We start from the raw sequence: 18375 nt of genomic DNA, 5'->3' as shown, positions 1-18375 counted from the left end.
ACTAACTGTTATTACGATTTAAATAAGTTATCTTTACGAGAACGCTAACGCTCGGCCGCCTCGGCTGACGCGGACTGATTACCGTTGGTTACGTTGCGCCGTCGTCTTGAAACATAAAGTTCTTCATTTTTAACCATTTTTCTACGAAAGAAATGGTTTTTGTAATACACTAAATGTATTCTGGAGCGATGCCACTAATATTTTCTCTTCTGCATTCGACTAGTCGAATGCAATTAATCGATTATACGGTTGTTGCGTTACTCGCTGTGGGTGTGCTTTGGATGCCGAGAATGTTTGATAATACGAAAGTATTGACCCGTTAGGAGTGTCTGAATCGATAGGCAGGGTCTCGGTGTTGAAGCGTTTGCAAGTCGGTTTGTTTGGGAATATTAGGCGGGGATGCGTGTTGATTACTGGTAGGGGACGTTTGTTTGGCGTTGTACCCGTTGCAACGTCAAAATATGTAGATGGAGTTCTAAATTGTCGGTGTAATAGCCGTTAAGTCGGCGACTTGTTATGGCCGTTTAAGTTCGTAGTTTGCTTTGTATAACATCTGCCGCGTATATAATCGTTCATCAATTAGTTAAACATGGAGGAAGACAGGCCACCCGCAAACAGCATCGATATGCGTCGCGTTCTGATACAGGCATTGGGCGGAATTTCACAAGAAAAGAAGAAAGGCAAACAAGTGAAAAAGCAAGCAAAGCAGCTGAACACTCCTGTAGGAGAACAAAATCAACGCCGAGAGACTAACACAACCCAAGCAGGACCACACGAAGAAGAACTGTAAGTGTGAACAACTGTCACACATTTATTTGCCATTCTTCCCAGAACTGAGTCACTTGTTTATTGAAGAGTTGAAATTTTTGACATTTCAGGCATAGAATGTTTATGGTCTAATCAGAAAAATTTATTTTTACAGTAGTAGTTTTTCTTCCAGTTCATCTGATAGCCGTAAAGAGATGTATTGATACTAGATGAACTGTGTAAATAAAAAAATTCCCTTGTTCGTTCCATTCGGTTTTGACTTTTTTTTATGTCCATGTTTGGAAAATATCTGTGCTGGGTGTATACATGGACGTAAAGAAATCATTATAAAATAATATACCTATACACAGTAAAATATTGTTTGTGTACTGTGTATTCTTAATTGTGTAATCTCTAATGAAATGAAAAATCTGTATTTGTTTTAGCTGCGTGAGATCTTGTAACATTATTTCCCTTTTACGCTACTTCCTTTCTGCTTTCTTGTAGCTGGTAAAACTATTGGCAACTAAAATGGCCGACGCTCTGCCTGAATATATTTTTCTCATGTGTGTAATGTAAAATAAATATGGAAGTGTATATTGTGATTCTGCTAACGATTTAATATTCCATTGATCGACTATAACTGACGTTCTTTAAGTGGAGTCAAATGCAATAGATGTTTGGCGACAGTACTTTTCAAATACTCAACATAGGCCTACCTTAATATTGTCTCTCTCTTCATGGTGGTGTCCTCTCTGGCATGAAATACCAGCTGCGGTTCACACTTTGTAATTGGTACAGTTTTCAAATTAAACCTTTATAATACATTGCTTTCAAATAAGTCTTTGCAACTTTATTTCCTCCCAAGCCCGCCCCCCCCCCCACCCCCCCCCCCCCACCTCCTCCCGAAGAGTGTTGCATCAGGGATTATTGCAAAGCAAGGGGAGAAAAAGCAGAAGTTTAATAAATACACTCTCTGGGTAAAGCATTTTTTTTCTAATGTTGGTGTAGTTTGCAGATGGAAAATTGACGCTAAGAAATATGGTAATTGTTGATTGAGTGATTGTGAATTCTGATCAGTGAAATACTGGTATAGTTTTATATTCTGTGGTTAGTCCCTTCCATGACATTGCAGAAGCCGATTTCTCTTTCTCCCCCCCCCCCCCCCCCCCCCTCCCCGCCCCCGCCGGGCATTCCATGCTGTGTGATCTAGAGGGTTGTAGCATGACAATCACGGATTTTGTATTAGCAATTAGCAATCAAGCCTGTTCCCATGGTAAACTTTCACTATCATTAATTCAATAATCCCGGAGATAGTGATTTGTTTGTCCTCGTAGCACAGCTCTCAATGGTCCACCCGTGAGTTTTCGGCCAATTTGAGAGATACCATCACCGGCAAGATTTTCTTGAAAGTAACAAAACTAAGCAAACTTTTACAACTTGATGCACTTACACGTAATAAAAAAAAGATTTCCTGAGCGATGTGCCAATGGATAATTTGAAACGTAGTCGGCCGAAAAAATAAAGTAAAACAAGGCTGTTAAGTTTAGCTCTTAATACTTTCGGACGTGAATGCAGAATACACCTGAAACCTTACACCCAATAACTTTACCTAAACAAAGTGACAGGGTATGAGATTTCATTCATAGTTTACAAACTGAGCGCAAAGTTGACGATTATTCTACAATTCTTTTAAAACGCTTCCATGAGAAAGACCCTGTTCTAACCCACCTAAAAACTATATTTGGTTTTGCAGTGCCAGCATATAATGCACTAAAAACAAGAAGATGGAAGTGTATTGAAAAAGAGCCCATATTCCTCTGTTACTTAAGATGGTATCTGACATGTCTTTATTCTACAGTTGTTTAGTACCCTCCCTAGTCTTGATGACTAGGAAGTTAGATAAGGTGCAAATAACTCGCGAAACGTCAAACTGGGCCTGGCTTATCGTGACCTATTTGTTTTTCTGTTTCGTAAATTAACTGCATTACTAACGCAGCGGATATCATAGTAAAGCTGTTGCACAACAGCTACAGCACACATCGTATAAATAGCCCGCAGGTTTTATACCATTGTCACATTGTGTAAATTTTGGTTAAGTTCATAGCAGTTTTCTAAAATTTTTTAATGGATCTGTGTTACAGAGAATTATTAGTGTCTCCATTATTGTGTAATGCTCTTGGTGTGCTAGTTTAATTCTGGTTTAAGGTACAGCGTACTTTGTGTTAGCATAATATGCTGTTAATGCGGAACATTAGTGTACTGATGGAATATTGTATAAATGTCTTGCTATGATCGATGGTGGCTTAACCACTGTTGGTTCCTTTGAAAGTGAGAAAACTAGCATACCCATCACCATAGGGGCCACGCCCGATAGCTGTGCAAGAGCAGCCACGGGGAAGTTTCTTTACGACTGGCTCCAAAGCTTGGTAAAGATTTCTTTGCACAGGATCCCAAGCTGCTGATACATTTCTATAAGTGTCAGAGGCCAAAGCTACAGGTAGAAAAGTTCCCTTGTAGGATCCTAAGCTTATATTTATATCAAGTTACTTCAATTTTTTACCTGTTTCGTCAATTTGCTGTAGAATGTCGTCAGGAAAACCACACTACTGGCCAGATGATGTCACTGATGGGATTGACCGGGAAGAAATTTTGATAATACAGAAAATACGCTTTTCAAATGTGGTTACTTCAAATTATTAGAGCCACAAAAAATAGAAAACTATTCTTTTTATTGTACTCTATATTCGAATTTCATTTTCTATAAAGAGAATTTTGTACGAAAACTTCCTGGCAGATTAAAACTATGTGCCGGACCGAGACTCGAACTCGGAGCCTTTGCCTTTCGCGGTCAAGTGCTCTACCAACTGAGCTACCCAAGCAAGACTCACGGCCCGTCCTTACAACTTTACTTCTGCCAGTACTTCTTCTCCTACATTCCAAACTTTACAGGTCTCCTGCTCAGGTTCACAGTTTTAATCTGCCAGAAAGTTTCATATAAGCGCACGCTGCGCTGCAGAGTGAAAATCTCATTCTAGAATTTTGTATAGCCAAAAAAATTACTGATTTGCGTTTTTTTTTACTGAAGCTGATTTCCTAGTCATCAGGAATTTTGATAATTTCCCCAGTGACCATTTTTTTGCCTTTTATGATCCCACTGCAAAACGAAATATAGTATTTTAGGTGGTTGAGAGCATGGTATTTCTAATGGAAGCAGTTTAAAACATTTTTGACGTTTCTAGAAAGATCGTCAAATTTGCGCTCAGTTTATAAACTATTGGAAAGCAGTAGGAGAATGAAATTTTATAATATAAGACCTTGTATTGGTAAGTTACTGCGTGCAAAGCTTCAGGTTTATTCCGCAATCACTTCCGGAGTGATAAAGCAAAATACTGCCTTTTCTTCCAAAGCCTTTTTCTTTTTCCGACTTTGCTTCACCTAGTCGTAGTCTTATAGCGCCTTATATGATCGCAGTTCAAAACAAATTTAGTTTTTTAGGTGTTTTAGAACGTTGTCTTTCTAATGAAAACGGTTTAACAGAGTTTGCAGAAGACACTTTTGTAAAAGTGGGCCGGCCGCAGTAGCCGTCCGGTTCTAGGCACTTCAGTCCGGAATCGCGTGACTGCTACGGTCGCAGGTTCGAATCCTGCTTCGGGCATGGATGTGTGTGATGTCCTTAGGTTAGTTGGGTTTAATAAGTTCTAGGGGACTGATGACCTCAGATGTTGAGTCCCATAGTGCTCAGAGCTATTTGAACCATTTTTGTAAAAGTGGGACGCAAATAATCATTTTTGGCGTTTTTAGAAAATTCGTCAACTCTCCGCTCTGTTTGTAAAGTAATGGAAAGCATTATGAGAATGAAATTTTATATTCTGAGGCCTTTTGTTGGCAAGTTATTACGTGCAAAGTTTCAGGTGTATCCCGCATTTACTTCCGTAGATATAAAAAGCTAAACTTCACTTTTTTTTCGAACGTCTTATTTTTCAGCCGGCATTGCTTCAAATTATCCATATGCCAATCGCCCAGGAAATTTTTTATATTACTTCTCTTAAGAGAATGCAAAAAGTTGTACAAGATTGCGTAATCTTGTGTCTTTCTTGGAAATATTGCTTGAGATGATATATCTAAAAGTTGCGGAAAACTCACGGGAGTACTGTTCGCAGCTTTGCCATGGGTCAAACAAATGACTATATTCCTGGAACTATTGAATCAGTGATCGTGAAACTTCTGTGGTTTCGACTAATTACTCAGTGCAAGATTCTGAAATGGTCCCTTTGAAAAGTACACAGCCAGAGTCCTTCCTTGTCCTTTTTCATCCCAAGTTTCTGGTCCATCTTTAATTACCTCATTGATGACAGGACATCATTTATTTTCCTTTTATAATCCTATGGACTGTGGTAACCAAGGGATTCAGAGCTTTTTGACAGTCATAAATCTATTGTTTCAGTACTGTATCACTTGCTGCAGAAAGTTTGCTGTTATGGAATACTCACCCTGAGTTGCCATTGGGTGGTTAAGTTAAATATGATAGACAGAAAACAGCACTGTATTCTAGTTAGTCATCTGCAGACATGAAAATAATTATGACATAAACAGTTTGGACTACTGTTTAAGTTGTGTATTAATGATTTTTTTTCAAGTAATAATGCCTGCAATGTCCACCTTTGCACAGATAACATATTTTTTGTTTTGCTCATCACTTGCGTGAGGCTGAACGACACAGGATAATACGTTCAAATTGCATTGGATTATCAAATTCTGGCTATGCGAGTTTTTCCGCCATCAGGATATGAACTGTACATTTCTGAAATAATTATCATTACACCAGCATGTTTTGACTACGGAGGTTAGTTACACAACATTAGTGGCTTACTATATCATCGAGAGAAGATACCTGTATGAAACTGTTTCTTTGAGAGAAGATATAATAAAGGTGATTACTGTACAAAAGGTCATGGTACTTCAGAGTAATGCGACATAAGATGCCTGGAGCTTTTAAAAGAATATATGTTACTTTGCGTTTTCTGAAGTAAGCATTTACCATGCTGGTGATGGAGCAGCTGGTGGACACCTAACTGGAAAAATATCACAATAAAAGTACTCATCCTGAAATAAACAAATAATCCATAGCAAGACCGGAATGGTTAAGTGATCTGTACTCACTTTGTAATTTTTATTGATATTAAGAGTAAAGTAAAAGCGTGAGGCTGGACGACACTAGATAATACGTTCAAATTGCATTGGATTATCAAATTCTGGCTATGCAAGTTTTTCCACCATCAGGATTTGAACTGTATATTTCTGAAATAATTATCATTACACCAGCATGTTTTGAATATGGAGGTTAGTTACACACAGATGTCTTGAACACACCAACAATAAAGTTGAGCATCCAGAAGAAGATAAATGACATGAAATGAAGCTTCATGTGATGAAAGATTGTATAGTTTTATTTCAGTGATTACATCATAAAATTGAATGAACTAGAAATTTTGCAGTATAGGCACAGTGCTGGTCCCTCATTGGTAGGATGTTGCTCTCTCTAGAACTTGATGCATGCAGTGATTTGGTTGGGAAATGTCATACAGCTATTGTATAATCTTGTGAAAAACTATTCAACTGGCTGTTAATATGTATACTGACATTGTGATGAGATTGACATACAAACTGGTGCAACAGATGGACACTAGACCGGCAGTACACCCGTGGATATTTTGATTATCAAATACGCCGGGAGCAACTCAAGAATCACAACAGATGTTCTGTCTGGTACAGACTGGAGATCCTTGCTGGTCAAGGGATAACCACATGTCATGCAGACATGTCACAGAAACACAGATCATGTGTGGATTAATGGTGCCAGAATGCTGTCCCATGTGAGTTAACACATGACTCAGAATTTCTTTGGTTTACTACTATCCCACTGAATTTCCCTGAACCACTATCAGAGGTGACCTGAAGTCATATGTGGTAGCTGCTCACACCATCACACTAGAGAAATACCCATGTATCTTTTGAAAACATTGGCAGAATGTGTCTCTTGGCCATGGCACACATTACTGGCAGACACTGGTAATCCAAGGTAGTGCTTAATGAAGATTGAAGATTCATCATTGAAAATTATGCCGCTCTTCAGCATTCAATGCTGTGTGCGTACGGAGCCATTCCAAATCCGGCAGTCTGAGTTGTAGTTTTGGGTACCCTTTACATGGGATAATAGTTCAGTAGCCCAGCTGCTGGAAGTCTCCGACCAATAGTGTTGGCTGATATGGGGCATTACAGTGAAATCATTATTTGTGCATGGGGAGCTAAAAGTATGAATTGACAACACATTTAGTTTCCCCTCACATTCCCTTTCATTACGGCATTTGGCCACTCGTTCACAGTACTCTTACCATCTGACACATCTTCAGCCCATTAAATACCCCCACTTGCTTCGTAACAGAGTAACAACAGTAATTCAGTTCTAGAAGTCGCAGACCATAAATCTACATTATCATTTACATATCCATTCATAACATATACATGTGTGGAACTACATCTATATTGGATCATTACTTCCAGGTGCTTAACGTTTTACGTCTGTATATTTGTATGTGAGGAACTGCAGGTACCCATGATAATTCTGGCTGCACAGAGGTGTCTGTGCTTAATGGACTGGGGCATCATGGCAAGTTGTATTTAGTTTCACCACTGCTGGAAAAAAATTAGGCTAGTTCATAGATTTAGAGGTTTCTAATTCACTCAAGATTTATTGTTGCAACAGTGCATATGGAGTGCATGAAATGATTACATTACAGATCAATAACACAAGTAGTTCTGAGGTACATCTACATGATTACTCTGCAATTCACATTTAAGTGCTTGGCAGAAGGTTAATCGAACCACAATCATACTGTCTCCCTACCATTCCACTCCCGAACAGCGCGCGGGAAAAAACGAACACCTAAATCTTTCTGTTCGAGCTCTGATTTCTCTTATTTTATTTTGATGATCATTCCTACCTATGTAGGTTGGGCTCAACAAAATATTTTCGCATTCGGAAGAGAAAGTTGGTGACTGAAATTTCGTAAATAGATCTCAACGCGACGAAAAAGTCTTTGCTTTAATGACTTCCATCCCAACTCGCGTATCATATCTGCCACACTCTCTCCCCTATTACGTGATACTACAAAACGAGCTTCCATTTTTTGCACACTTTCGATGTCCTCCGTCAATCCCACCTGGTAAGGATCCCACACCGCGCAGCAATATTCTAACAGAGGACGAACGAGTGTAGTGTAAGCTGTCTCTTTAGTGGACTTGTTGCATCTTCTAAGTATCCTGCCAATGAAACGCAACCTTTGGCTCGCCTTCCCCACAATATTTTCTATGTGGTCTTTCCAACTGAAGTTGTTCGTAATTTTAACACCCAGGTACTTAGATGAATTGACAGCCTTGAGAATTGTACTATTTATCGAGTAATCGAATTCCAACGGATTTCTTTTGGGACTCATGTGGATCACCTCACACTTTTCGTTATTTAGCGTCAACTGCCACCTGCCACACCATACAGCAATCTTTCCTAAATCGCTTTGCAACTGATACTGGTCTTCGGATGACCTTACTAGACGGTAAATTACAGCATCATCTGCGAACAACCTAAGAGAACTGCTCAGATTGTCACCCAGGTCATTTATACAGATCAGGAACAGCAGAGGTCCCAGGACGCTTCCCTGGGGAACACTTGATATCACTTCAATTTTACTCGATGATTTGCCGTCTATTACTACGAACTGCGACCTTCCTGACAGGAAATCACGAATCCAGTCGCACAACTGAGACGATACCCTATAGACCCGCAGCTTGATTAGAAGTCGCTTGTGAGGAACGGTGTCAAAACCTTTCCGGAAATCTAGAAATACGGAATCAACTTGAGATCCCCTGTCGATAGCGGCCATTACACCGTGCGAATAAAGAGCTAGCTGCGTTGCACAAGAACGATGTTTTCTGAAACCATGCTGATTACGTATCAATAGTTCGTTCCCTTCGAGGTGATTCATAATGTTTGAATACAGTATATACTCCAAAACCCTACTGCAAACCGACGTCAATGATATAGGTCTGTAGTTCGATGGATTACTCCTACTGCCCTTCTTAAACACTGTTGCGACCTGTGCAATTTTCCAATATGTAGGTACAGATCTATTGGTGAGCGAGCGGTTGTATATGATTGCTAAGTAGGGGGCTATTGTATCAGCGTTAATCTGAAAGGAACCTAATCGGTATACAATCTGGACCTGAACACTTGCCCGTATCAAGCGATTTGAGTTGCTTCGTAACCCCTAAGGTGTCTACTTCTAAGAAACTCATGCTAGCAGCTGTTCGTGTTTCAAATTCTGGAATATTCCATTCGTCTTCCCTGGTGAAGGAATTTCGGAAAACTGCGTTCAATAACTCCGCTTTAGCGGCACAGTCGTCGGTAACAGTACTATCGGCACTGCGCAGCGAAGGTATTGACTGCGTCTTGCCGCTTGTGTACTATACATACGACCAGAATTTCTTCGGATTTTCTACCAAATTTCGAGACAATGTCTCCTTGTGGAACCTATTGAAGGCATCTCACATTGAAGTCAGTGCCAAATTTCGCGCGTCTGTAAACTTTAGCCAGTCTTCGGGATTTCGCGTTCTTCTGAACTTCGCATGCTTTTTCCGTTGCCTCTGCAACAGCGTTCGGAGCTGTTTTGTGTACCATGGGGGATCAGTTCCATCTCTCACCAATTTATGAGGTATAATCTCTCAATTGCTGTTGCTACTATATCTAGAATTTGAGCCACATCTCGCAAAGTCAGTTCGGAAGGAATGGAGATTGTCTCTTAGAAAGGCTTCTAGTGGGACTTTATCCGCTTTTTTAAATAAAATTATTTTGCGTTTGTTTCTGGTGGATTTGGAAGAAACGGTACTGAGCCTAGCTACAAAGACCTTGTGATCGCTAATCCCAGTATCAGTCATGATGCTCTCTATCTGCTCTGGATTGTTTGTGGCTAAGAGGTCAAGTGTGTTTCCGCAACCATTTACAATTCCCGTGAAACATGTTGTAGCCTCCGCAGGCGGCAATGTGGGCGCTGCCTCTGGCATCCAGTCGGTTGTACATATGGCGAATACTCTCCTGCGATATGTTATTCCATGTCTGCTCGACCTGTTCACACAGTCCTGTAAGAGTTGTTGGTTGATGAGTCGCACGAGTCCCTTCTCATCCCATTATATTCCACACGTGCTCGATTGGAGGTAATCTGGAACTTGTCAGGGAAGTTGCTGCACGTCTTGCTGCAGAGCATGTTGAGTTACATAGGCGGAATTATCCTGTTGGAACAACATGTCACCTTCCTCTTGTAAGAACAGGTCTAACAACGTTCTGCATGTACAGAGAGCTGGTTACCATCCACTCCAGAAATACCAAAGGTGAAAGACAGTTGTAACTTACTGTACCCCAGACCATAAGACCTGGGTGGGGCCAGTGTGTCTTAGTTGAATGCACTATACGAGACAGCACTCACCAGATCTACGTTGTACATGCAAACGTCCATCACTTGCGTCCAGACAATCTATTTTCATCTCTGAAAACCACGGCGCGCCATTCCATCTTCCAAGTGATCCGCTGACGACACCAGTCGAGCTGTGCACGTCGGTGCTGTCGCGTGAGGACAACAGGCTAGAATTGTGCATCCCCATAGTCCCACTGCTAATAACCGGTTCGCAACAGTTCGTGTTCATACGTCTGAGCTTATAATCTGTCTTATATGTGCTGCGGTACTGTACGATTTTGCACTGCTGCCCTTATAGTACTGCGATCCTGGTGTGTGTGTGTGTGTGTGTGTGTGTGTGTGTGTGTGTGTGTGTGTGTGTGTGTGTGAGAGAGAGCTGCGTGGACCCAGAGCGTGGAAGTTCAGGACCTCGTCTACGGGTGTGACAATGTTCACCTTCTACTAGCATAGTTGACACCTAACGAAGCACGTCCAACTCGTGTGGCAATTCTCCTAAAGGACCAGCCCCCACTCGGAAGGCCACAATTTGACCCCTTTCAAACAAGCTCAGTTGGCTGTAGGAAGCTCGAGTGCCTCTCCGTGGCATGGTTGCCTGTTTGCTTCACATGATTGCACCACACTAAGCATTCTGGCGGTGAGTGTTCCCTATTGAAGGGTAGACACAAATGGCGCTCTGGTAGCTATGCTACTACGCTAGCTGTTGACGGACGACGTTGAAACCATTATCAGTACATCTACACTATTGGCCATTAAAATTGCCACACCACAAAGATGACGTGCTATAGACGCGAAATTTAACCGACAGGAAGAAGATACTGTGATATGCAAATGATTAGCTTTTCAGAGGATTCACACAAGGTTGGCACTGGTGGCGACACCTTCAACGTGATAACATGAGGAAAGTTTCCAACAGATTTCTCATACACAAACAGCAGTTGACCGGCGTTGCCTGTGAAACGTTGTGATGCTTCGTATAAGGAGGAGAAATGCGTACTATCACGTTCCCGACTTTGATAAAGGTCGGATTGTAGCCTATCACGATTGCGGTTTATCGTATCGCGACATTGCTGCTCGCGTTGGTCGAGATCCAATGACTGTTAGCAGAATATGGAATCGGTGGGGAGGGCAACACGGAACGCCGTGCTGGATCCCAACGGCCTCGTATCATTAGCAGTCGAGATGACAGGCATCTTATCCGCATGGCTGTAACGGATCGTGCAGCCAAGTCTCGATCCCTGAGTCAACAGATGCGGACGCTTGCAAGACGACAACCATCTGCACGAACAGTTCGACGACGTTTGCAGCAGCATGGACTATCGGATCGGACACCATGGCTGCGGTTACCCTTGACGCTGCATCACAGACAGGAGCGCCTGCGATGGTGTACTCAACGACGGACCTGGGTGCACGAATGACAAAACGTCATTTTTTCGGATGAGTCCAGGTTCTGTTTACAACATCACGATGGTCGCATCCGTGTTTGGCGACATCGCAGTAAACGCACATTGGAAGCGTGTATTCGTCATCGCCATACCGGCGTATCACCCGGCGTGATGGTATGGGGTGCCATTGGTTACACGTCTCCGTCACCTCTTGTTCGCATTGACGGCACTTTCAACAGTGGACGTTACATTTCAGATGTGTTAGGACCTGTGGCTCTACCGTTCGTTCGATCCCTGCGAAACCCTATATTTCAGTAGGATAATGCACGACCGCAGTCTGCAGGTCCTGTACGGGCCTTTTTGGATACAGAAAATGTTCGACTGCTGCCCTGGCCAGCACATTCTCCAGATCTCTCACCAATTGAAAACGTCTGGTCAATGGTGGCCGAGCAACTGGTTCGTCACAATACGCCAGTGACTACTCTTGATGAACTGTGGTATTGTGTTGAAGCCGCAGGCAGCTGTACCTGTACACGCCATCCAAGCTCTGTTTGATTCAATGCCCAGGCGTATCAAGGCCGTTATTACGGCCAGAGGTGGTTGTTCTGGGTACTGATTTCTCAGGATCTATGCTCCCAAATTGCGTGAAAATGTAATCACATGTCAGTTCTAGTATAATATATTTGTCCGAGGAATACCAGTTTATTATCTTCCATTTTTTCTTGGTGTTGCAAATTTAATGGCCAGTAGTGTACTATTCCCCAGGTGGCGTATGCCGTCATCGCGCCAGAATCGACGTCGTCTTTGCAGCTGTACTATTTTTTTCCGGCAGTGTACTTCAGCGAAACTTATGTTCCCGTAAAAAGAGAGCTATGAAGTCATTATCAAACGTTACTGGAATGTCTTTTATTTGTGTTTGCCTTGATGACTAAGATATGTTGCGTTGAGTTGGGGGAGGAGACCAAACAGCGAGGTCATCGGTCTCATCGGATTAGGGAGGGAAGTCGGCCGTGCCCTTTCACAGAAACCATCCCAGTATTTGCCTGAAGCGATTTAGGGAAATCGCGGGAAAACTGAACGAGGATGGCCGGACGCGGGATTGAACCGTCGCCCTCCCGAATGCGAGTCCAGTGTGCTAACCACTGCGCCACCTCGCTCGGTTATGACCAAGGCAGTTTATTGTTATAAGAGACTTGGCAATGTCAGTTTTGTCTGCGTAGGTCGTACAGCCATTGGTAAGTGTGTAGGTGGTTTTGTGTTAGCAGAAGAGCCAACACCGTGTTACGAGTGGAGGCCGAAATGCACGCGTGTTAGCTCACGCAGGCTGGCGTGAAGAGGGAAGAACTATACTGACGTGAGGTCTGGAACATAAGGAATGAGAATTCAGAAAGCGGACGTAATTAGTTTCATAATTAACTTTAATCCATTTATGATGACCGTCGATCTTGATGGTACATGATTCACAATATTATCTGTTCAGAATACATTCTTGAAGTAATTATAGTAACTGAATATGGCGCCTTGCTAGGTCGTAGCAAATGACGTAGCTCAAGGCTATGCTAAACTGTCGTGTCTGCAAACGAGAGCGTAAGTAGACAGTGAACCATCGCTAGCAAAGTCGGCTGACAACTGGGGCGAGTGCTAGGGAATCTCTAGACTAGACCTGCCGTGTGGCGGCGCTCGGTCTGCAATCACTGATAATGGCGACACGCGGGTCCGACGTATACTACCGGACCGCGGCCGATTTAAAGGCTACCACCTAGCAAGTGTAGTGTCTGGCGGTGACACCACAGGTGGAGTATCATATAAACTGTAGAAGCAGTTACCCCATTTTGAAACGGCATAGACAGATCCTTGCAGGAGGAAGTTCACCTGATGTATACACTACATACAGTGGATCCACAGCTTCCATGCTTTGCAGGCTCAGTCATTTAATCCATGAGAAAGCCAGAAGACTTTAACTACAATGCGCAACTGCACCACGAAATGAATAAAGCAGCCATCAACCAGCATAATGCTCTCCCAGGCAGCGGTGGCAGAACTGTGTGATACGGACTCTGTGTATCACTGAAACCGTTAGTGAGCCATCGTGATCCATAATAGCTCAGCCACCTCCTACAGCTCGGGGAAGAAAGTCGAAACAGGACCCAAGGCATGCACTAGCCCCATGGCACTCCGTATGTGCTCTGTAGAATTAGGCCAGATGAGTTGGAGTGTGTGGGGCAAGGATTCTCGTGCATGTGAAGTGTAACTCGAATTCACTGACAGTATTCGCGAGGAATGACATGATGCACTGTCTTGCTGAAAGTTACAGTTTCCTTCGTAGGCGAACTAATGGATGTATATGACGGTGTAGTAGATTCCTGTATTGATCGCCTGTGAGAGACTATGACAAACGTATCAGAGCCCCATTTCATCTTTTGTAAACATCTAGAGCACGAAAATACGCCAGCCGTCTTCCTGGATGGTGCCCCGTTGGCTCGTATCCTTCTGTCGAAGTGTACTACGTACACACACACACACACACACACACACACACACCAGTCCACTCTACACTTCTTCCATGCTCCAAGCGTCCGGCGCAGCTATTCCTGCGTCCATGCCGTGGAACAGTATAATCTGTAACCAAACGGTGGTTTAGGAGCTCTATTTAGAGTTCGCAAAAGAGCAGCACTCAAATCAAAATTTAGATTTCCCTTCGTTTCTCGTAATGTGTTATGTGGGATTTTCTGTCTGTAGCGCACTGCACAGTAACGTGGAGAGTACTTACGTAAATGTGAAAAAGCGCGGTCGTTTTCCTTATTTATGCTGTCTTAATCGAGCTTACGCTCCGTCGATTAACCGTCCTACGACCAGGATTTTTTTTTTGTTCCACTGAGTACCACTGGGGTCATATAGACCCCAAGTAATTTACATTGGATACATTGGGAATACCTAAATCAACTAACATAAAAACGTACATTACAGTTGTTCAGTGTGACAGTAATGATTCTGTTTTCGTAATGATACTAGAAAGGTTAATGACCGCATCGTTGACAGGACTTTAAACCGTAATTTGCGTTGCTTCATTAGCCGTCAGTGATAAGGTAGTTGTAGATCCCATGGTTTCTCACTGGTTATTTTTCAATTTTGCATTGTGAAGTGATTAGCTGCCCTGTGGCCTAACAATCTACTGCTGCAATCGGCGATAGTTGACGACCCCCGTCATCAAAATGTTGATCCCAGTGGCAGTTGGACTCTAGTGGCAGCGGCTTTTCGTGAACTGAAGTACGTTACACAGCAGCATGAGAAAAGGCCAGAGTTTGTACGATCTCAGATGTTGTCTGATGTGCTGGGCACCTCCGATTGGTCGTAACTGAACTGATTCCGCGCGTCTAGCCCATCCTGCGGTTGTGTCTCACGCCGACGGCTTAACGAAGTTCTGCCGTCGTACCAGATACGTGACACGCCGAACTACTCCAGTCGCCGTGGTCTTACCAACTGAGTTTTATTTCATAAATTCTCCAGTATAATTACTTCGTCGATACATTCATTGTTGTCTAAGTTACGCGGTAATGGACTTTGCTGATGTTAAAATAAAGCCACCAAATTGGCAATAATTTAATTTTTTATTTATTGTGGCTCACTGTGAGCTTTCTTCATTTTAATAAAGTTAGCTTGTTCCGTACAGGAGACAAGCAACATGGACAGCACCTGATCATGATTTTTATGAGACTGGCACAACAATAGCTCTCGCAACTTCATTTTTTGTACAGAAACCTTTATTCGTTAAGTACCTTTGAAGCGCTGCATTAAAATCCAAGCATACGTGCGAAGAATGGCACAGCTTATTTTTCATTAAGATTAGAATTCACAATACAGATAAGATATTTATTTGCGAAATAGTATTTTGAAAGTTTTGTATCATTCTGATTTTAAGCACAAATCACTTTGCCCGTACTCCTGATTTGTACGATACGACACTATATTGCAGTGTCTGTGTTGTTCGGAAGTACGATGCAGTGTACCTTAGGACAGCCATTCATATCTGAAAGAACAGGCACTGCGCCGACTACAGCCATTATGAAATACATGAACTGTATTCGCAGTTACGAATATGGGAAACCATCAACTGTATAATGGAATGACAACAGTGAAAATGTGTGCTGGTCCAGGATTCGAACCCGGATTTCCCGTCTATCGCGAGCTGTCGCCTTACCATTAGGCTATCCGAGCACGACTCACGGCCATACCCAAACATCCATGTGCCTGAAACTTGCATTCGTGCATTCATTATACATATTTCCGTACAAGAGGGATTTTTTAAATTGAAAGTCGCTTGTCCAGTATTGGCGGATAAATACGATATTGCGTGCATGCCTGTCCAAACGAACGTTGCATCGTATTTCTAAACAATAAAGGCACTGCAGTATCCTATTTATCCGCTGGCACCAGGTAAGCGACTTTCAATTAAAATGTCTTCGCTGTACGGGAGTATACTTAATGAATGAACGGATGCTGCTTGCAGACGGATGGTTGACAACATATGGAAGTTTGGGTCTGCCCGTGAGTCGTGTTCGGGTGCCTAATGGTAAGGCGACTGCTCACGATAAGCGGGAAATCCGGGTTCCAGTCTCGGTCTGGCACAAATTTTCATTGTCATTCCGTTATACAGCTGGTGGCTGCTCATATTCGCTACTGCGAATACATTGTACGTATTCCTGTTTTGTCCAGAAGAGAGTAGAATATCGCCAAAGGCCACTTTCCTGTGATAGATCAATGGAATATGGTCAAAATATTTCATTCAACTCCAATTTTAATTTATTGTTTCGATATTTTTTTTGCTTTTTTTCATGTGACACATTTATGTATAGTGAGAAGCGCAGTGCCACGTTTTATTTTCGTATGCGACATACGACACCGAAGATACGATCTTTCAGTACCTGAACAACAAATAATTTACTGCAGTATCTGATAAAAAGTACCCAGACATCTTTATGTACCCGCCCGGGTGGCCGCGCGTGTTGATGTGACTTCTTGAGGGACGGGGAGAGGTGTTCAGGCCCCGAATCGGGTCCGCCCGACGTATTAACGACGAGGGGTCGGTATGTCATCCAGCCATGTGGTTTTTAGTCGGTTTCTCCGCATCCCACTAGGTGTATACCGGGCTGGTTCCCGTTCCCCGCCTCAGATACACGCTACACAGCCATTTGGAACGCTTTCTCACACATGCACACTGAATTTACTGTATACGTAGACAAACTGGGTACACTGCTTACGTGTTGGAGGGTGCATGGTAGACTGATGACCTTTTTTTATCTCCTTAACGACATACTAAGCATCAGCATCCCTATGTAATGCGGAGTTATCACTATAATCACAAGAGGCGGACCTGCCAGTGTAAAAAAAGAAAAAAAAAGGCGGAGAGTATTGTGTTGTCGGTAGAGAAGCAGTAACCCCAGATTGGGTCGGCCAGGATAGCTTAGTGACTTTGAACGTGGACTGAGGATCAGGTGTCACCTGAAGAACAAATCAGTCAAGGACATTTCATTTCTCTTTAAGAAATCCTAAGAAATTTTGGTCTTATGGCAAAGCAGTAGGTGGATCAAAACAAAATTTCCAGACACTCTGTGACTAAAATGGTACTGAAACAGAGGATGACAGACTAAAGGCCGCAATATTAAATGTATTTTTCTAAAGCTGTTTCACAGAGGAAGACTGCTCTGTAGTTCCTTCTCTAGATCGTCGCACAGGTGACAAAATAGTAGATATCGAAATAGACGACAGAGGGATAGAGAAACAATTAAAATCGCTCAAAAGAGGAAAGGCCGCTGGACGTGATGGGATACCAGTTCGATTTTACACAGAGTACGCGAAGGAACTTGCCCCCCTTCTTGCAGCGGTGTACCGTAGGTCTCTAGAAGAGCGTAGCATTCCAAAGTATTGGACAAGGGCACAGGTCATCCCCGTTTTCAAGAAGGGACGTCGAACAGATGTGCAGAACTATAGACGTATATCTCTAACGTCGATAAGTTGTAGAATTTTGGAATACGTATTATGTTAGAGTATAATGACTTTTCTGGAGACTAGAAATCTACTCTGTAGGAATCAGCATGGGTTTCGAAAAAGACGATCGTGTGAAACCCAGCTCGCGCTATTCGTCCACAAGACTCAGAGGGCCATAGACACGGGTTCCCAGGTAGATGCCGTGTTTCTTGACTTCCGCAAGGCGTTCGATACAGTTCCCCACAGTCCTTTAATGAACAAAGTAAGAGCATATGGACTATCAGACCGATTGTGTGATTGGATTGAAGAGTTCCTAGATAACAGAACGCAGCATGTCATTCTCAATGGAGAGAAGTCTTCCGAAGTAAGAGTGATTTCAGGTGTGCCGCAGGGGAGTGTCGTAGGACCGTTGCTATTCACAATATACATAAATGACCTTGTGGATCACATTGGAAGTTCGCTGAGGCTTTTTGCGGATGATGCTGTGGTATATCGAGAGGTTGTAACAGTGGAAAATTGTACAGAAATGCAGGAGGATCTGCAGCGAATTAACGCATGGTGCAGGGAATGGCAACTGAATCTCAATGTAGACAAGTGTAATGTGCTGCGAATACATAGAAAGATAGATCATTTAGCTACAAAATAGCAGGTCTGCAACTGGAAGCAGTTAATTCCATAAATTATCTGGAAGTACGCATTAGGAGTGATTTAAAATGGAATGATCATATAAAGTTGAT

The 18375-nt window shown here is 42.7% G+C and overlaps 1 protein-coding gene across 1 annotated transcript in view; it reads left to right on the top strand.

Annotated features, from left to right (window-relative positions):
* Positions 1–321: 321 nt before the first annotated feature.
* Positions 322–18375, top strand: part of LOC126470648 (uncharacterized) — a 189650-nt gene continuing 171596 nt past the window's right edge. Inside the window, exon 1 of the mRNA XM_050098630.1 lies at positions 322–786. Within this exon, the coding sequence (XP_049954587.1) occupies positions 590–786 (197 nt within the window). The 5' untranslated portion in view covers positions 322–589. The remainder of the gene's footprint in view (positions 787–18375) is intronic.

This window comes from Schistocerca serialis, chromosome 3, assembly GCF_023864345.2.
Source record: "Schistocerca serialis cubense isolate TAMUIC-IGC-003099 chromosome 3, iqSchSeri2.2, whole genome shotgun sequence".
Classification (NCBI taxonomy): domain Eukaryota; kingdom Metazoa; phylum Arthropoda; class Insecta; order Orthoptera; family Acrididae; genus Schistocerca; species Schistocerca serialis.
This window is presented reverse-complemented; position numbering and strand designations above follow the sequence as displayed.